Raw genomic sequence first — 21,527 nt, forward strand, 5'->3', positions numbered from 1 at the left:
AACATATTTACAATACAATAAACAATCGTTACAAACATTATTTTCAACAACATCCCTAAAATCATCTACAGATAATAAACACAGTATCTAAATATATACATGACATGTTTTATTGTGCATCAAAAATGTCTTCAACATTTCATGAGATCCCGTTTGACAATGAGTGTGTCATTTCGCCAGGTCTCTAGCTTTGGTCTTGAAGCATTACAGATATACTCTGTTTGGGCGAGCGGCTATGTGTGTGTGGTATTGCATAGCCACCACATACCCACGCACAGCTCATGCACCAGATACAGTGTGAAATGCAAAGCACAGCTTTACATGCCTAGGTGGTCCCATCATATGCCCAAGTACTATTTCCATGTGCATGCTTTTCCATTCACTAAGGGAGCGCCAGGGGATTACAGGGCAGAACCCCTCTACCCCCCACCACACTACATATAATAATAAAGATATCACATGGTTATATAATGATTCTAGCTGGACTTTGTCTGATTCCAATCGCTATAATAATATGTGTCATTATAACTCAGTGTATCAGTGCATAGCGAGCAGGGTGTCATGGCAGTGCACTGCATACAAGGCAGCTCCGGGCTTGTGGTGGCAGTACATGAAGAGGCAAAGCTGTAGAGAGCAAATGAGTGGTGCTGCTGGACATTTAAAGCTGTGCCTTTCGTATGAGGGTATAGCTGTGCATATGGTGGCTTCTGATGTGAAATGAGGATGTTGCCACGTAATATATGAGGACAGATGGTGGCTGCAGCTGTGCATATTATGGATGTAGAAATGCATATCAGGTTAGGCCAGGCATAACACGGCAGCACCTGGGTATATGGAGCTATACCTTGCATGCAGTGACTGCACCTGGCAAATGAGATTGTGTTTGGATGCATACGCGGCTTCACCTGGCACATGATGATAGTACCTGGCATATTATGGCAGTACCTGCAGTTTCTTTGGCTCAGTCAGGGATATGTTTATATGCTCCATAACAAATCCAGGCCTAATGGCTTTGCCAATGCTTGCATTTGGTGATATAGATGTCCTTCAGGTAGAAGGCAGATTTTGATATCAACTCCCACATCCCCAGTGCTGACAGCTAAGTGGGTAGCACATCAACAGTACCCAAGAGATCCAGGGAACCTGGGGGATGTCATTAGGAGATTCGGGGTATTTTGTTGACATACTGCAATAGCATAAACACATGCTGCATTACTAGGGCACATGGCTCATGCCCAGTCTACCGCTACTAGAGTGGTAAAGCAACCCCAGAAATGATGCATCAAATAAATACCACACGTGATAGAAATATCACTGCATGTGGTATATTATTATAACACACACTGTATACCCATGGCAATGCCTGGAAACACTCCCCTACTCCTGAATATGAGCATTTGTGCGGAGAATAAGGGCGGGGATGAGGATGTGCACATCGCTAGTGCGCGCATTTGAATTCACAGGGGTGCCACATTATTTCAAAAAGGAACATTTCATTTGGGATGTCCCCATAACTGAGTTCCAAGAAATAATGTGAACAGCCTCTGGGTGAAGGGAACATGAGGATAGCTCAGGGGAAACGACACGGAGCAACACAGGTTCGATCCCTGGGTCCGCGCTTAGAAACCTCTGGTTATTAAGCGCGTTATAAATGATAATCATAATCAAAAAGTTATGTTCGCACCACTGGTGGAATAAGCACTCTGGCAGCTTACCAAAGGAATTTTTATGTCTTCTTCTTAGTTGGATCAGGCTCTGGTTGCAAGTATTAGGTATGGCAGTTGTGGTATGATTTGATATGTCATTTATATAATGTCCCTGTACACAAGTGTTTCTAGGCGCGACAAGGTAAGGGAGTGAAGACAGATGGAGGACTAGACAAATTATCTTACTAGGCCTTTCATCATTCAGATCGTGCAAGTGCGACAACGCAAAGTGCAGGGGGGTAAGGAAGAGAGGGAAGTGCCAGGGAGAGGGAAGGAATGAAGAAGGACTTGGACCAGAGGACTTGTTGAACGTAGTTTTATTTAAATGAAAAAAAAAGTCTCACTGACCCTATTATTACCAGGGAGTTCCCTTCCTAACAAAACAGAGGTGCTCGTCTCGAGTCAAAATGGGTGATGTCGATGAAGCACATCTATATCACCAAACCTATCCACTAAACTGGCCCTACCACTTAGCACGCCACAGCGTTTGGTTTCTCCTCCTCCATTCAAGGGTTGTTGGCTCTTTATTCTTGCTCCGATATACTAAAGGGGCGTATTGTTCACAATAGGTTGTGAAACATGTGGAAAGTTCAGCATTACCTCGAGCCAAACACATAGAAGTATTGTCAGTATTTCTTAATCCCTCATAGGCAGACAATACCTTAGGTATAGTGAATGAGAGTCACTCCCAGTAAGGTTCCGCTTTCTCAATCCCCTGGGGAGGGTTTTGCTGAGCGGGCCCATGTCCCTAGTCGCAGACGGTGGCTCCCCCTAGGGAAGAAGGGAGAGAGTCTCCAGATTCATCATGCAATCCACCGTCATCCTCTCTGGTCGCGCTCTCATCCCCAGCTGACAGACCATGGAACGCCCACACACCAACGTTCCATGCATCCATTTGGTAACATCACTCATTCAGGCTCTCACCTTGTGGTCTAACACTCTCCATGATTATACCTGCAGCTAGGCGGTATCACATTCTTCATGTGGGAATGCATGCTACTTTACACACTCCCCTCTCTTCCTCCATTCTGGCTACATTTGGGAAAGTAGCTGGAAATTGCTCCAGAATCATGACAATCTATAAACATTTAGAATTAACCGAGTGATTACAACTTAAAATGCATAACATTTTGGGTCCACACCAGCTGCTGCCGCATGTTCATTGGATGCCTGCACCCTTTTCTTGTCCAACCATCAACCGGCAGGCGTAAGCCGGCCTCCATCACTAAGGCCGACATCAACAAGGCGTCGGCCTGTCCCTGCCTGTCCATTGCCGATACGTTGCCACTTGCCTGAAGCCCTGCAAGACTGTCCTAAACAAGGTACTGTACATTTGACCCACCGCACTACAACGCCTATTCGAACTTCTACCACTTCCGTTGTTAGCGGCAATACCTTTTAAAATGTCGCTCCTCGATTAACAATCAGGAACTTCAAAGACCTGACAGCTTTGCTATCACTCGATTATCCAACTTTTTGTATGCTTTACCAACTTGCTTACTTCATGCCTCTGATTCACGTATTTTAGCATGTAGCTTTGTGTGCAGCCTTTTCTCATTCTGTGATTATATGCATGCTATGCCGCATACAACACTACTTGGGCCTACTACCCGTACATGCATCTATGCCCGCCAATAGCCTGTGAGAGCCGCTGCATTGTATGGCTCCCGTGCCCTTAGTGGCCGCCATCTTTATTTACACCTGCTGTACCATGCGCATGCTTTCTTAACTGTGTTTAACTGTGCGTCTGTACTTACAATGTCCCCATTATGATGCCCTTATCATATGTGGCCCATACAATCGGGTACCTTGCCTCCAGTGGCAGGGCACTACCCCAACCTGCTCATACCCGCACTATATTCACCTTCATGCTATCAGACTACCATGCTGGTCTCTGCGCTGTGCATATCTGCTGTACCTGCGGGCTTGGTCTTCATCAGATTCAGGGCACGTACCTGCACCCCCCTTCCTCACTGTCAACCTCGTGCCCTAGCCATGCTCTCCACATCAGGCATTCTTCAACGCGTTGCCTACCTACTCGCATGGCCCAATTAAACTGGCGCTAGATGCACCTCATCCTGCTCCTCTTGGGCTTACGCATCCCACACCACCTGCTCGCACGCACACACGTAGCCTACACTAGCTACCTCTTCACCATACTCATCGCCTATAGTCTTAACCTGGCCTATGGTGGCCTTACTCCACCCTCACGCTGTATACAATATGCCTCATACTTCTGGCACCTACCTTTCCCCACCCATCCTTGCAGCCCAGCGCACCTAAGCCTTCCCTCCAGCCTTCGCTACACCTCGCCACACACCTATTCATCATTGTTCAAGTCCTTACCGTGTCACTGCACGGCACTAATATCTTGTGCCTACCCCAATTTAGGAACACAACACCACCCGACTGTCATGATCTCTGCTTCCAAAAGGTCAGGGTTTTCCCAACTCCCTTGGAAGCAGATCCATAACCCAGGTTCCGAGTGCCAACCAGTCCCAATTGGGACCTTTTGGACCCAGTCCTGGCGCCAGTGGCACCAGGCTCATAAATATGCCCAGTCCCAGCGCTGGAAGCGCCGGGCTCATAATGCTTGGGTGGACTTACCTGCAGCAGACCATGCTGCTTACTTGCCTGCCAGTTGAGCCTCTGATCCTCTTCTGTTTGGAACTACTTTTCCTGTTGGGTGGGGCAGGAGCCACTCCCTAGATTCAGAACACTGGAACTCTTCTGGAAAGCAGGAACTCTTTTCTTACCTAGGCGTGGCTGTGGAAGGAGACACCTAAGCACTACAGGAGGCTATTTAAACCACACCCGATGGATGAATCTTGCTTTGCGTTATTCTGCATCCTCTGCAGCAGAACGCTCATCGTGTCTTCTGCATCTGATCCTGGGCCTAAGGAAAAAGGCTTACCATCCTGAATCCAGTCTTCAGCAACACATATAAAGACAAGAAAGAACAGGTTAGCATTACGGTCTTCAGTGACAGCTCTTCACTTACCTGGTCCATCGGCTGTCACCAACGCCTCGCGCTGCATTCCGGCATCTGAAAGACAAAGGCTTACCTACTCTTCGGCGCTGCATCCCGCATCTGAAAGACAAAACAAAGTGCGTTTAAAGACATTGGGGAACTTTAATACTCACGTGCCATTACTCCTTTCCACATCTAACCCAGTGGGTATTCCGGCACCCTGCAGCCGCTCCGAACTTGTACCTGCAAAATAAAAAGACAGTTAGAGCGCATCGTGAAGCAGGCAACAAGCGCTTACTTACGTGCTTCCAGGCGCTTCTATTCATCACACGGGCTCCTTCTTCAACTCACTTCAGCCCGTTATCCGCCATCGCCGGAACCCTGCAAAAAAAGAAACATCATTACTAAAGACTTTAAAGACATTAGAATTACTCGAAAGTTACCGTTCGTGCAGTAAACGACGGACAGCAGTCCTCTGAAGTCAAGAGGCCTGCTCCCCTTATCCAGTGAAGAAACTGGTTACAGCACCCTGCCCCGAGGCAGATGGAGAGCACGGCGTTCACTTACCTAAGGTGAGAGCGTTAACCTTTGGGGATCTACAGGAGAAGAGAAAGGGAAGAAGAGAGAGACATTCAATAACCCAGTTCCTTAATCCCATATTTTCTATCTGCAGACATCTTACCCTTCAAGTCAGACATACAGTGCACAGAGGTCCAGCCCAAAGAGCCAGCCCTGTGTTACACATCACCTTTGCAGATACGGTATACGCCCAGTCAAGACCGGCGCCTCTACGGGAATCAGGTGAGCGTTACAGAACGCAAAGCCTACCACAAAACTCCCGTCCAGGCGCTATGGAAACCTCGGATACCGACCAGCTAGCCCAGTTACTTGGGGAACTAAGGGCAGAAGTGCATGCAGCCCGTCAGGAAACGAACGCTCTAAGAAGGGAACTGATTATTTCCAAGGAGCGAACAGATGATCTCGCTAGACAATTGCTACAGTCACAAGCCGGACAGACCCCGTTACCCGCATCTGGGGGAAATCTTCCTTCTACATCCTCTATGAATCCAGTGCAGATCAACCTACCTGGGAATGTACCTCTGGCTCCGCCCGAACGATTTTCTGGTGACCCAAAGAGGTTTGCAGTATTTATCAATCAGTGCCGGTTGCATTTCTTATGCCGGCCAGCAGCCTTTCCAACTGATCAAGCTAAAGTAGCTTTCGTGCTTTCGTACCTTAGTGGCAATGCGGCAGACTGGTCGATCCCTCTAGTAAATCAAGATGATCCGGTCCTCCATGATTTTCAAGCTTTTCAGCTCAGTATGGAAAAACTTTTCGCAAGACATTCACATGGGCAGGCCTTGGACAATGAGCTTCTTTCGTTGCGACAAGGTAATCAAGACCTTTTGGCTTATATTGCGTCTTTCAACAGACTGATAGTGGAAACTCAATGGCCTGAGGACAAAAGGATTACGCTGTTTTAGAGAGGTCTACGTGGAGAGCTCAAAGATGTGTTAGCCCAAGTAGTGAATCCCCCACAAGATTGTTTGGACTATATAGACTTAGTCGTTCAAATAGATCACAGACTGCAGAACAGGAAGGCCGATCGTTCCAAGTTTGATGCTCGAGTATTTTCCAAACCGCCAACTCCTTCCAAAGGAGTAGACCCCGGGGAACCCATGCAAATAGGGGGTCTGAAAGGTCCTCTAACACAAAAGGAGCGGGAAAGGAGAAAACAGTTGCAATTATGCCTCTATTGCGGAAACTCAGGGCACTTTCTTCGAGACTGTCCGGTGAAACCTGCCAAGAAGGCAGTAGGAGCTGCAGTTACCAAAGTTACAAACTCTGAGCAGGGAAACAACCTCGCCCGACTAGAATAGAGGTCCTCTTGCCGAGCGTGAAAACCAGTTCCGTGACCTCGCATTTTGTGATACCTATGGTCCTCATTAGCCCTGATAATCCGGATCGATTACATGCAATTGAAGCTTACGTCGACAGCGGTGCCATCGGCATTTATGTGGATCATGAAATGGTTTTGAGGATGAATCTAACTCTTTGTCCCAAGGCTGTAAAGGACGTCATTACTACGGTGGATGGTACGGAGATAGCCTCCGGGCCAGTAACGCATACCACTCAAGAGGTGACGCTAGTAAGTCAAGATGGACACCATGAAAAGATCGTGTTCGATGTGATCAAGGCCCCTCAGTTTCAGATTATTCTAGGAATACCTTGGTTAGAGAAACACAATCCTCTGATCGATTGGCGAGCAAGAACGGTCCGGTTTCCAGAATGTGTCTCTACTTGTCACCCTCCACCTGGTGTTGCACTGGCAGCAATTTCTTCAGAGACTCCCCAGTTACCTCCCGAATACCTAGAATACCACGATGTTTTCCGGAAGGATCAGGCTAACTCTCTACCTCCTCATAGGTCTTATGACTGCCAGATAGACCTGATACCTGGATCTACTCCTCCTTGTAGTAGAATTTATGCCCTCACCGAGCCTGAGAACCTTCACCTTCGACAATACCTGGATCAATACCTGGCAAATGGGTTTATTCGTCCTTCCAAGTCCCCTGCTTCTTCAGCTTTGTTCTTCGTTCCAAAAAAGGAAGGAGACCTTAGAACTTGTATAGATTATCGCTCCCTGAACCAGATCACCGTTAAGAATAGATATCAGTTACCTTTGATCCCTGAACTCCAGGACCAAGTCAGAAAAGCATGCATATATACAAAGCTGGATCTTAGAGGAGCTTACCACTTGGTACGAGTAAAAGAGGGCGATGAATGGAAGACGGCCTTCCGCACCAAGTATGGACTATTTGAATATCAGGTCATGCCCTTCGGACTTTGCAATGCCCCGGCCGCCTTTCAATATTTTATGAACGATGTCCTCAGAGAGCTCATAGATGTGTGTGTTGTTGTTTACATTGACGACATCCTCGTTTATTCTTCATCAGAATCTGAACATCGGAAACACGTGAAAATGGTCCTCGAAAGATTGCGTCAACACAAACTTTTCGCTAAGTTGGAAAAATGTGTTTTCAACGTAACTGAAGTTGAATTCTTGGGATTCATATTATCACCTGGCGGAGTGCGTATGGATTCAAAGAAGGTCGATGCAGTTCTCAAATGGCCATCACCATCCTCCGTAAAAGGTGTGCAAAGCATGTTAGGCTTCGCTAACTTTTACCGCAGGTTTATCCCCGAATTCTCTCGAATAGTCCAGCCCATCACTGCCTTGTTAAAGAAAAACAAACGTTTTGAATGGTCTACTGAGGCGGAACAAGCTTTCCAGGATTTGAAGACTAAATTTATCTCTGCACCAATCTTAAAACACCCTCGCCCCGAACTCCCCTACATCGTGGAAACTGATGCTTCAAGCCTTGCCATGGGGGCAGTTCTATCACAAAAGGACCCGGTAACCAATCAGTTGCATCCCGTGGCATTTTGGTCCCGCAAATTCTCGCCTCCTGAAATGAATTACACGATTACTGACAAGGAACTTCTGGCTATCAAGTCTGCCTTTAAGGCTTGGCGGCATTATCTGCTGGGGGCCCGACACACCGTTACTGTGATTACGGATCACCGAAACCTGCAATATTTGAAAACCGCAAAAGCCCAATCCTCTAGACAACTCCGTTGGCCATTATTCTTTGCCGAGTTTGACTTCATAATTACCTATCGACCTGGTACAAAGAACGGTAAAGCTGATGCCCTTTCTCGGATGGGAGTGGAAGAACACTTGATCAACCCTAAACCTGTACCAATCATTCCCGAACAAAGAATTCTGGGTGTAATCGCCACAGAATCCATAAAGGAAGTTAAGGATAAGGCCAGGCAACTTGTAACTCCAGCAGACATACAGAATTGGCATCTGCAGGGAAAGGACTTTGCAGTAAAGGACAACTTATTGTATTTCCAAGAACGATTATACCTACCCAGCACAGATTTACAGAAAAAAGTAATCTCTTGTTATCACGATTCTTTAATGGAAGGACATCCCGGTATGGCCAAGACCTCAGAAAAGATCAAGCGCTACTTCTGGTGGCCGTCTTGGAAAAAAGATATCAGAGACTTTATAATGTCCTGTGGAGTATGCGCCCAAAACAAGAGTCAAAAGGAAAGACCAGCAGGCCTCTTACGCCCTATTGACATCCCACCTCGCCCTTGGCATACGCTTTCTATGGACTTCATCACCGATCTACCTCCATGCTCCGGATACAATACGATTCTAGTAATCGTGGACTTATTCTCCAAGATGGCGCATTTCATTCCGCTCAAAGGCTTGCCAACAGCAGCAACTCTGGCCCGAGAATTTCTCGAAAACATCGTCCGACTGCACGGTTTTCCTTCAGTTCTAATTTCGGATCGAGGTAGTCAATTTATTTCTCATTTTTGGCGAAGTTGCTGTCGGTCGGCTCAAATTGATGTGAGATTATCGACCAGTCACCACCCTCAGACCGACGGACAAACCGAGAGGACCAATCAAACTCTGGAACAGTATTTACGCTGCATGCTGCAACAAACTGAAAAAACTTGGAAAGACATCCTTTGGATAGCCGAATATGCCTACAATAACTCTGTCCATTCGGGAACTGGGAAAACCCTGTTTTTTCTTTTGTACGGCAGTCACCCTCGAACCTCGGAGTTGGATCCCCTCCAAGATCTTGAAACACCAGCAGTAGACTACCTGCATTCTACAATCACCCAAGCCTTTAAGGAAGCTGTTTCTCACCTTCAAAGGGCTAAAGAACAATACAAGAAAGGAGCAGATCAACATCGGAAGGAAGCCCCTCAATATCAAGTAGGGGATCAAGTCTGGTTATCCACCAAATATCTACCTCTAAAAGGGCCACGCACATTCAACCCAAGATACCTTGGTCCCTATTCCATCACTACCATAGTAAACCCAGTAGCGGTCAAGTTGGACTTGCCCCCGCACATGAAGATACATCCGGTCTTCCACGTCTCTCTATTAAAACCCGTGCAACCTCAAACCCGACTAACTAAATCTCCAAAACCTATCCTAGTTGATGGAGAACTCGAGTTTGAAGTCAAAAGCATTCTGGACTCCAAGATCTCCAAATCTAAACTATTTTACCTAATTGACTGGAAAGGCTACGGCCCCCAAGAGAGATCCTGGGAACCTGCTGAATATGTCCACGCTCCTCGCCTAATCAAAAGATTTCACCGAACATTTCCTGACAAGCCAAAACCCCCGGAGAAGCCCGGTTTGGGAGGGGCCTTGAGGGGGGGTACTGTCATGATCTCTGCTTCCAAAAGGTCAGGGTTTTCCCAACTCCCTTGGAAGCAGATCCATAACCCAGGTTCCGAGTGCCAACCAGTCCCAATTGGGACCTTTTGGACCCAGTCCTGGCGCCAGTGGCACCAGGCTCATAAATATGCCCAGTCCCAGCGCTGGAAGCGCCGGGCTCATAATGCTTGGGTGGATTTACCTGCAGCAGACCATGCTGCTTACTTGCCTGCCAGTTGAGCCTCTGATCCTCTTCTGTTTGGAACTACTTTTCCTGTTGGGTGGGGCAGGAGCCACTCCCTAGATTCAGAACACTGGAACTCTTCTGGAAAGCAGTAACTCTTGTCTTACCTAGGCGTGGCTGTGGAAGGAGAGCACCTAAGCACTACAGGAGGCTATTTAAACCACACCCGATGGATGAATCTTGCTTTGCGTTATTCTGCATCCTCTGCAGCAGAACGCTCATCGTGTCTTCTGCATCTGATCCTGGGCCTAAGGAAAAAGGCTTACCATCCTGAATCCAGTCTTCAGCAACACCTATAAAGACAAGAAAGAACAGGTTAGCATTACGGTCTTCAGTGACAGCTCTTCACTTACCTGGTCCATCGGCTGTCACCAACGCCTCGCGCTGCATTCCGGCATCTGAAAGACAAAGGCTTACCTACTCTTCGGCGCTGCATCCCGCATCTGAAAGACAAAACAAGGTGCGTTTAAAGACATTGGGGAACTTTAATACTCACGTGCCATTACTCCTTTCCACATCTAACCCAGTGGGTATTCCGGCACCCTGCAGCCGCTCCGAACTTGTACCTGCAAAATAAAAAGACAGTTAGAGCGCATCGTGAAGCAGGTTACAAGCGCTTACTTACGTGCTTCCAGGCGCTTCTATTCATCACACGGGCTCCATCTTCAACTCACTTCAGCCCGTCATCCGCCATCGCCGGAACCCTGCAAAACAAGAAACATCATTACTAAAGACTTTAAAGACATTAGAATTACTCGAAACTTACCGTTCGTGCAGTAAACGACAGACAGCAGTCCTCTGAAGTCAAGAGGCCTGCTCCCCTTATCCAGTGAAGAAACTGGTTACAGCACCCTGCCCCGAGGCAGATGGAGAGCACGGCGTTCACTTACCTAAGGTGAGAGCGTTAACCTTTGGGGATCTACAGGAGAAGAGAAAGGGAAGAAGAGAGCGACATTCAATAACCCAGTTCCTTAATCCCATATTTTCTATCTGCAGACATCTTACCCTTCAAGTCAGACATACAGTGCACAGAGGTCCAGCCCAAAGAGCCAGCCGTGTGTTACACATCACCTTTGCAGATACGGTATACGCCCAGTCAAGACCGGCGCCTCTACGGGAATCAGGTGAGCGTTACACTGACCAACTGCTTGCTAGTACCATGTCGGACCCTAACCCCTACCTTAACTCACCAGCCCTCTGGATACGTCATTTCGCCACTAAACCCACCCCCAATTAACCTTGCACTATTCATGCTAGAAATTCGAGGCTCGGCTCACGCCTACGCTACCCACCTCAGCGTATTCCTATTGCAACCATCAACTCAGCCACCAACACTAGTCACCACACTATGTGCAACGCCGGTTTACTGAACTCGACCACAAGACCTCTCCCCATGCGGTCACAGGCTCACACTACCACTAATTGCCTCACACACTCTCACCACAATACGCCTTCTGCTGCTATACCCCCTAGCCTACCATGTGCACTATCGTGCAGGAATCTAAGATTAGCCTCTAGATCATGCCATTGGTCCTATCACACCAACAGACATACAACGCAGAAAATCCTCAATGCCAGTATTAACACAACACAGTCTCGCTTGACTCCCATAACGGTCACCCAGCCACACGACAAGCCCACTGCTTCTAAACTCAAAGGTGCGCTTGTCAATGCACGCTCTGTCACAGCTCATGCCCTTGACATTGCAGATCTCATTGTTTCAGAAAACCTAGACTTCCTTGCTGTCACAGAAACTTGGTTGCAGGCGGCCTCCGGTCCATCTTTAACACTAGCCATCCCTGAAAACTATTCCTTAATCAGGTGTGACGGGGATACCAACCAAACTAAAGGCGGCGGCCAAGCCGTCATATTCAAGAGCTCGCTTAATATTAGAATTACTAATAGCCTGCAGCTACCCTCAGCGTAATCACTATCTCTCAAACTGCCTTTGTCTCCGAATCACACAGCCACAATCCATCTCATCTATAGGCCTCCCCGCCCAACCACTTCATTCGTTGAAGACATTTCATCCACTCTAGCAGCCTAGCTCTCAAATCATTATTCTGGGCGACCTCAACTTGGGCTATCATGACAAGAACGATGTCAAAGCCGCTGACCTAGCTAATGTACTGACGGACTTCGGTCTCACACAACATATCAATGAGCCCACCCATATTAAGGATCGCACACTTGACTGGGTCTCTGACATGAATTGTGATCTCAGCGATTTCAATATAACCCCTTGTGCCTGGTCTGACCACCACATAATCTCCTTCTCCATTAACTCTAGCCCACCTGAAGACAAACCTAGCCTCGCCCCTCCCACTTACACACGGAACAAAAAAAACATCACAGCAGAGAAACTCCTACCTCTCATACTCCCTTTACTGAACTCAGCATCTGAGACTTGTTCTGACCCCACAGCGTTAGTCGATACCTACAACCGCATCATGCTAAAAGCTCTCAACACCATTGCACCAATCAAATTGCGCAAACAAAAACCACGGACCCATCTGAATTCATGGTTCACGCTGCAATTACGCAACCTGCGCAAAGAAAAGAGAAAAGCAGATGCTCTTTGGAAAAGCGCGCCTTCACTAGTAAACAAAAATTACCTTACCTCAGCTTCTCTTACCTACAAAGAAGCCATCCTCAAGGCAAAAAAGGAAGTATACAATAATAGAATCACACAAGCCCAATCTAACACCAAAGAACTATTTAAGATACTCAAGGAACTTGAGTCTCCTATTGCTTCTCTTGATACGTGCACGCCAGACACATTCAAAAAGCCTTGTTGGACAAAATTGCCATGTTCCAAGCCAAAATTAACGCAAAAAAAAGTGACCTCTCAGACTCATCCAGAGTCACCCACATCCATAAAATCCCCATTCCTAAACACAACTTTAAACCATTCAGCTTCTCACCCCTTACTATCAAGGAGTTTGAAAGCATCATAACCAAGCTCAAACCCTCCAAATGCCAAGGTGATTCCTGCCCGGCAGCTATCATAAAGGAGGCTGCACCTGAGCTCGCCCCATTCATCATAACGTTCATAAACGCCTCCTTTGAATCGGGCACTGTGCCCGACAATCTCAAGGATGCGTGGATTATACCTCTAATTAAAAAACCCAATCTTGACCCCAGTAATCCTTCCAACTACAGGACTATCACTAAGGTGCCCTATTTGCTCAAAATCCTTGATCGCGCAGCTTAACTCCAAATCCAGGAGTATCTTGAATTCAACAATCTACTTGGGCTTCCGGGTTCCGACCCAGGCATGGCACTGAGACAGCATTACTAGATCTAAAAACCCAAATCGAGGACCTGAAAGACAAGGGCAAACTGGCGCTCCTGCTCCTTCTCGATCTATCAGCAGCCTTTGATTTGGTCGATCATCCAATCCTGTGTCACCATCTCAAAATTGCCGCCCACTTCTCTGATGCAGCAACATCTTGGATCAGCTCATTCCTCGCCAACAGAACCATGAGGGTCTTCTCTCCTGTAGCTGCAGCCGATCCAGCCCACGTCCCCTGTGGAGTCCCTCAAGGATCTTGTGTATCTCCCACTCCTTATAACGTGTTCACAAAACCACTCTTTGATATCCTTAACTATTTGGGTGTCTCTTACACAAATTATGTGGATGACACCCAGATACTCATCCCTATCACTGGTGATTACGTAGCCAATTCCAATTCTCTCAACACCATCTACACCGTTATCCAGTCCTGGATGGCTAATCATGGGCTCTGTCTCAATGATGATAAGACCGAGTTAATCATCCTTGGCACGCAAACTAAACTCACTAAACTTGACCCCAACTATAAATCCTTCTCCATTGACGGAAATGATATTAAAGTGGCCAATGTAACTAAAACACTAGGTATTTACATGGATTCCACACTATCACTCAATCGACAAACTAACAAAGTTGTATCTGCGTCATCCTACACTTGCAAATTGATTACGGCCTGCCGGCCTTTCCTGACGACAGACAACTGTATGACAGTCGCCAGAACTGTCATTATGTCGAAAATCGACTATTGCAATGCCCTATACTTAGGGACTAGCCAAAGAAACATTGACAAACGTCAGATCACGCAAAACAACGCCATAAGAACAGCACTCAACATACCTAGACGTAGTCAGATATCCAATACCAGAGGTAACCTACAGTGGTTACCCATCTCCCACCGTATCTCACTCAAAGCTCTCGTACTTGCTCACAAGGCTCAGTATAATACAGTGCCTGCCTACCTAGTATCTCGCTTCACGCAACATACTGCCTCAAGACCGCTAAAATCCGCCCAGGCACACACGCTGGATATCCCCAGCTTCAAGCTCCGCTCTGCCGGAGGGTCCAGCTTCCCCATCCTGGCCGCCAAGCTGTGGAATGTCCCAATGCCCTAAGGAACATTCCACTTTGCCACTCATTTAAAGCCAATTCTAAACTTTGGCTACACGAACAGGATGCTTCAGTAGCAACCCTGGCACCTCTCAGCTGCTAGAGACGCGGTGAGATTCCAACCGCTCCCATCTGTCCCTTCACATGTCTATACTTTATCTCGGATGTGCACTTTCGGCATAGGTGCTGCTCCCTATCTACCTCGAATATAGCCTGTGTATGACAGCCGTAGTGCTTTTTGTATATTCCTCCCATAACTGTACATATACTTTGCTTGCCATCGTTATTTTGAACTGTTAACCAGTGATTTTGATGTCTTTATAACCTGTAACTGTATACTGTTCCTATTATCTGCAAATTGTAACTTCCATAAACATGCGCCTGTAAGCCCTTGGGCAAGGTTGTGCAATACAAATAAATAAATACTAAATACTAAATATACTCAGAGTGGGATTTCAAAGCACTGAAGTAGGTAGATGGACCCCTCTGCAGGCATATTTTTGAAAAACAAAAGTAATAACTTGATCTTAGATAACTATGCGTGAAAATACATTACTTCAGAGGAATATATGATGTGAACATTATTATGTACCACACACTACTGTCCTAAAGCATAATTATTTTTTTTTTTTTTTGCATTTAATTGTTTTACAATTTTTACAAAGACTTTCTAATGGCCAGTGTTTTTCAGACGTTTCCATTTTGGATCCTTGATTTGGTAAAATAAAAGTTCTCCCCTTTTCTGTATTTCTTTCTTTAAAATCCATGCTTTTTTTTTTTTTCCTTTTGCTTACTCTCCGATTAGTTTTTCTTCCAGTTTTAGACCTTCGAAGAATTTGGCTGTTGCTACTGTCAATGTTGTGGATTCTCCACTCATTAGCATGTTCCACCAATCTTCATCACTGGTGGTAAGATGTTTCATTTTGTGTGATCGTAGATAGGTCGTTCTAAGACTGTTTGTACCTGGGCAGTAAAGAAGTAGGTGTCGCACTGTTTCGATTTCTCGGGTGTCACAGTACCGGCAGTTTTTATCTTGAACCTGTTTTCTGAGGTATAAAATTTCTTTCGTCTTTAGGATGTTCAGACGTGCTCTCAGGAAGATTATACGCAGGGGTTTGTCCGGGAATTGTTTTAAATAATTCCTTGTCTCGTCTATCCTTTGTGTGTTAATTGTACAATGACTCTGTGATGTGTGCTTCTCTGCTGTTTCCAAGGTCTCGATCCAATCATAGATTTTTAATTTTTTCTTGATTTTTTCTGGGGTGCGTTCTATCTCCCATTCCGAACATCCGATTTTTTCTGAGTGCGCTAATAAGTTTTTGTACCATTTTGTCATCATGTTGTTTTTTTGGTTCGTCATTTCTTGGTAGATGATGTCCAGAGTAGTGGGCCGTGGAGTTCTTAGAATTTTTCCCAGGAACAGAAGTCCGTTTCTGACTACTACCGATTCCAGTGATTGAAGGCATAGTTCTCTTCGGATTACTGCTGTTGGGGTTGAATTGGGTAGTCGTAAGACTTTGCGCCAGAATGCACCTTCCAATTTTTTCCACAGTGTAGGAGGAAGATGGGGCATAGCTTCAGCCCCGTAAGTTAGTGCCGGAGTGACCTTTGCTTTGAAAAATTTTAGTACTGGGAGAATGGTAAATTTTCCAAATTTTCTTTCCAAGAGTGTTGCTTGTGCAGCCAGTGTTTTCATCTTTGAGATGAGATGTTCTTGCATCGGTAGTTCAATTTGGCTGCGAGATATTTTCACTCCTAAGTATGTGAAGGTTTTCACTGTCTCCAGCTTCTCTGAGTTGGCGAACCATTGTGATCTTTTAGCTGGCCTAGATGATTTTTCTAAAATCATGATTTTAGTTTTCGCAGTATTCAGGTCCAAATCGTTCTTCTTCAAATAACTTGCAAGACTGTCTAGTTGTCGCTGCAGTCCGATTGGTGTTTGATCCAACAGAAGGATATCGTCCGCGTATAGCAGTCTTGTCACCTTTGCCTCTCCTATTTTTGGAGGAAAGGAGCGTGTGTCGATTCCTGCATCCATTATGTCAGCCATGTATGCCTTATAGAGGGCCGGAGCTAGGGGGCATCCCTGTTTGACTCCTCTTGCTGTTCGTATACTTTCTGATAGTAGGCCCGCTTCATTCAGGCGGACTCTAATTGAGGTGTTACTATACAGTGCTTTGATAGGGTTGAGGAGTGACGTTGGGCATCTTTGTTTTTCCAGTTTGCACCATAATTTTCTCCTATTTACACGGTCGAAGGCTTGTACCAGATCGATAGATGCTATGAAGATTGTTGGATAACCCTCGAAGACTTTGGCCTTCAGAATGCTGATCATCATGATGTTGATCGTGGTACCTAGATTTTTTTCAAAGCCTGTTTGCAGTGGATCTGCTGTCTTTGCCATTTTCTGCCAGTCTTGGAGTTTATCTAGCACCAGGGATCCGAAGAGTTTGCCCAGCACGTCCAATAGGGCGATAGGTCTGTAGTTTCCTGGATCATCCTTCAGCCCCTTTTTGTAAATTGGAACAATGTTAGCTGTTTGCCATGTAGCCGGGATAGATTGTGTTGTCCCGCATCTTTTGAAAATTTCAGTAATTAACGGGGTCCAAGTTTCCAGCTCTTGTTTGAGGTGTAAGTTTGTGATTCCATCCGGACCTGGTGCACGGGAGTTGTTTAGTTTGCTGATTTTCTTTCGGATCTCTTCCTCCGGACATGCCATCCATTTGCTTTTTACGGGTTTTGATGGTCTTTTTTCCGATGGTTCTGGTTCTTCAAATAAATTTGTAAAGTGTTTTAGCCATCTATCTTCTGGGACGTTGTTTGTACTTGTTTTTGTTGGACCTGATAGTAGGGTCCAGAAGTCGTTCGAGTTTCTTTTGCAGACTGCTCTAAGCATAGTCTCTGCATCTTCTTCGTACAAGTTTCTTTGGAATGTTTGAAGCCACCGTTTGTACGTTCTTCTTTGTTTGTCTGCGAAGTCTAAGTTTGACTGTGTGGGGTATTTTTTGGCTTTCCTTAGTGATTTTCGTAACTCAGATTTCTTTGAGCGAATTTCGTCATTGTATTTATGTCGATGGTTTTTTTCTGTTATCCTTACATGCCTAGGGTTTAGGTAAGGGATGAGTAGCGGGCGATAGTCCAGATTTTCCATTGTGTTCTTGTTGGTTCCTTGCTCTTTTCGTTTGTAGGTCTTTGTGATCGAGGCTATTCCCTCTTTTGTAATTCGTAATCGGTTTCCTTGGGCATTTATGGTCATCTTAGTTGACATGTTGAGTTGCGGGGGTTTATTAGCATACCATGTCGCTTTGAGTAAGTTGTGGTCACTCCGGGTGGATACTTCTATCTCAAAGCTTTTGATTTGTTGGTATAAATCCCTGGATACAAATATGTAGTCGATGGTACTTGTATTTCCTTCCCCCTTCCAGGTTGGAATTCTCGGTCTAGTTGTTTCCAAGGAATTTAGATTATACAGGTCGCGGGATTCCATCAGCTCCGCCCATGCGAGGCCTCTTGCTGTTGATTTTGAGCAGATGTTTATTTTGTTTCCTAAAGTTTTTACTTCGTCTCCCGTTGGGCAAGTCGAGTTTAGGTCTCCACATATTAAGATGTGGTCCACATCGAATGTTGTTGTAGCCAAAGATAGTATTTTTTCTATCTTGTTTAGGAAAACGGATGTATGGATTATGGCCGGGTTCCAGTAGATGTTCAGCAGCAGGATAAGATCTTTGTTCTTTTTACTCGTTGCGTCTTCTTCTTTTGCCCATTCTAAGACAATTGCTTGTATTAGTGTGTCTGATACCAGACTGTGGGCTATTCGAAGCAATCCGCCCGTACGGACGGCTGTTAAAAGGCCCGATGTTGGGCGACCTTTTTCACCTTTCTGTGCAGGAGACAGTTGGATCTCGTAACCATCCATGCTGGGCGGCAACTGCAGCCAAGTTTCTTGTAGGCTTAGTAGGTCGAATCCGCCTAAATTTATCTCACCGGGTTCTGTCAGGTGGATGTGGCCTCTAGTATTCCATGATCCGATAGTGATTGTTTGCTCTTTGTTGTCCAGAGCATTTGCCATCTTTATTTGGTCCCTTTCTTTACCCGAAGGGAAGCCCTTTGACTGCTATTTTCCAGTATAGCGTGTTAGTGCTTGAGGGAGCCATGTCCATCTTTTTGAGCTTTTTTCGGCTAAGTCTAAACGATTCTGGGTTGAGGTTGTTTCTTTCGTAGTGTTTTTTCCTATTCCTGTACCCTCCTGCGGCCTGATTGGGCCATTAATTTTTCTGGTTTTGGTTTTTTCTGTGTCCCCTTCATCGTCGTTGCGGTATTTTTTAATGTAATGATCTTCTCTTGATTTTTCTTTTCTTGTTTCTTTTGTAATTTCTGTCACGCTTGAAACCTTGAGTTTGCTATTTTTTTCTCTCTCTACTTTTTTCATATGTTCATAATTCCTCGGGCTTAAAAGGTATTTTCTTTTTTCTTTCAGGTTATACTTTCTGTTCGGAGTGTTGTTTATCCAGTCGTCGGTTTCCCTTGTTGTGTCTTCATAACTGTACTTTTGTTTTATTTCGTTCGTTTTTTGGATCTTTTGTCCTTTCTCTTCTGGAGTCGTTTCTCGCAGGAGGTAACCCTGATTCGAAAAATCTTTTGTCATCTGAAGCAAGAGTTTTTTTACAGTTTGGGACATGATATGTAGGAAGATGCTGTCTGTCCGTCCCTTATGCGCAAATTCTACTATGTTTATGTCTATACTTTTGATTAGATCTCCATTTGTGAATTTGTCCAGGAGCTTCAGCAAGGTTCTTCTATTCAAGATGGTTTTTTCTTCTGAGCTGGATCTTTTTTCAAGTTTTAATGTTCGGGTCGAGTTACTTTTGCGACTAAATATCGTTGAGTTTCTGATTCGGTTTTGCTGTAGAGACCGGTCTAAGGATCTTTGGTTAGATCTGTTTCTCTTGTCTGTAAATGTATCTCTTCTTCTATTGTTGTCCGTCTCGATAACTGGACTTCTTCGAGTTCTTCTTTCGCTTGCCTTGCCCTTCTGTCGTATGGGGGTCAGGTAAGTTTGTTGGTGTTGTATATCACTTCTCTTTGCTTTTATTTCTTGTCTCTCGTTTTCGAACATTCTTTTGCCGGACTTTGGGTGAGCTTCCTCGTTAGATCTTTGTCTGTGATCATATTTGTTTAGCTTTCTTTTTGATAGACGGAACAGCGTTTTTCTTTCTGGGGAGATGCGATCTTTTGTGTATTCTGAGTCCTCTAAGTTTTCTCTTTTCAGTTCTGGATTTTTCGTTTGTTTTTTATATTGGTTTTCCCTTCGTTTTTCTGCTGTTGATTCGTTTTCCACAAATGATACCTTTCTTTTTTTTGCCATAGAGCGCGGTATTTCAGACTCAGAATTTTCGATTGAGTAGGTGCTGATGTTAGATATATCGATCGTACTCTCATTTAGCTCCTCGTTGGCTTCTCCTTTTGGATTTGTCTGAATGTTACTGTTTTCTTTCATGGATGGTTTTTTGTCTGTAACTGTTATCCATTTTGTCAGTAGTTCATTTGGTTTAGTTGTCTTTTCCGCTTTCTTCTGTGCCTGTTTGTTAAATTTTTCCAGTTCTTGTGGAGCTTTAGAGTGATCGGCTTTCCTTTCACTGTTTGTCAGTGACTCAGTTTCGTTCAGCTGATCTCTTAGGTTCAAGTGTTTTTTAATGCTAGTTGGTTCTCGTATGTCTCTCTTGGGTTTGTCTTTGTTGTCCTTTTGAGTTGGTCTCTCAGCACGCTTTTCCAGTGTTTCATGTGGTTCTTTTCCGTTCTTGATCTTGCTTGTTTCCGTCAGTATGGTTTGAGTGCTGTTAGTCACTAATTTGTTCTTGAATTGAAACACGACGTTCTTTTCTTGATCTATTTTATCCGTTTGTGTTCCTTGGTTTCTTGTGCTATTCTTCCATGATTCGAGGGCCAAGATGTATCCTTCTAAGTGGGTCAGCTTTGAGTTTACAGATGCCAATATTGAAGTGTGGTCCTTCAAAGTATCGTTGATGGTCTCATATAATTTTCCAAATGGTGTTAGACCAACTGTTACTGCTGACATCACTAGTTGTAAATCCGGCTTTTTTCCAGGAGAATTTTTTTCTTTTATTTTTGTGGTATCTTGTCCCGGTTTAGTTTTGTTTGGGGTCGAATAGAGAGGACGTAGAGCTTCCACCAAGGAATCTTCTTTTTTTTGCTGGCAAATAGGTTTCAGGTCTGGATTTGATTCTCTACGCCGTACCATGTTTTTATAATTAAGTATGGCCTCTGCCAGCTGTATTTCTTCTTGACTTCTTTCCCGAAAGGTGTTTGGTTTCTGTATATTCTCATGGTTCTTTTTTGCCTCAATTATTGTCATTTCTTGATTTGGTTTTCTGGTTTTTTCAGTTGCAAGGTTTTCTTTTGAAGATTCTTCTGTCAGTGTGACTATCTTCTTGTTATTCATACATTGAGTGTTTAGATTAGATCTCGGAATCTGATTATTCTCATTTTCTTTCGGTGACACTTTAGTTTCCAAGATACTTTCTTGTTCCTTATTTTGAGTCATTTTCTTTACTCTTATGCAAGTTTCAGTGTCTGTTTTTGATTTTTCTATTTTATCTTGAGGGATCTCGTTTTGGCCAAAGTGCCATCGTAATTGGGGTGTCGAGGTTTCTATTACCAGGGGGTGCGTTGCTGGTATTTGTTTGAGTGGAATTCTTTGTGGGGATGGGGGGATTCCCTCCAGTATTTCCATGTCAGAAAGTTCGAATCGATTCGTAGAGGGAGTTTTCCCTAGCTTCTCAAAGAATCTTCCGATCGGGTTGTTGGTCGGGGCGTCATTTTACCTTGTTTTTTTTTATGTGGTTTCAGTGCGGATTTGAAGATTGGAGTTGATGCAAAAGTAGCGTCAGGACTGCTGACTTCTGTTTTTTTTAAGTTTCTATTGTTTTCAA

General features: G+C 45.0%; 1 protein-coding gene across 1 annotated transcript; it reads right to left on the minus strand.

Moving 5' to 3' along the window:
* Window positions 1–18,691: 18,691 nt before the first annotated feature.
* Window positions 18,692–21,139, minus strand: LOC138560840 (uncharacterized protein PF3D7_1120000-like). Its single transcript, XM_069642750.1, has one exon. The coding sequence runs from the start codon at window positions 21,137–21,139 to the stop codon at window positions 18,692–18,694; it is 2,448 nt and encodes an 815-aa protein (XP_069498851.1).
* Window positions 21,140–21,527: the final 388 nt, after the last annotated feature.

Source organism: Ambystoma mexicanum, chromosome 1q, assembly GCF_040938575.1.
Source record: "Ambystoma mexicanum isolate Mex_15411 chromosome 1q, UKY_AmexF1_1, whole genome shotgun sequence".
In the NCBI taxonomy this organism is placed as follows: Eukaryota; Metazoa; Chordata; class Amphibia; order Caudata; family Ambystomatidae; genus Ambystoma; species Ambystoma mexicanum.

Bases quoted from the DNA above. Each gene is read 5' to 3' on its own strand.
- LOC138560840 (XM_069642750.1), bottom strand. From the start codon at position 21,139: ATGACTCAAAATAAGGAACAAGAAAGTATCTTGGAAACTAAAGTGTCA.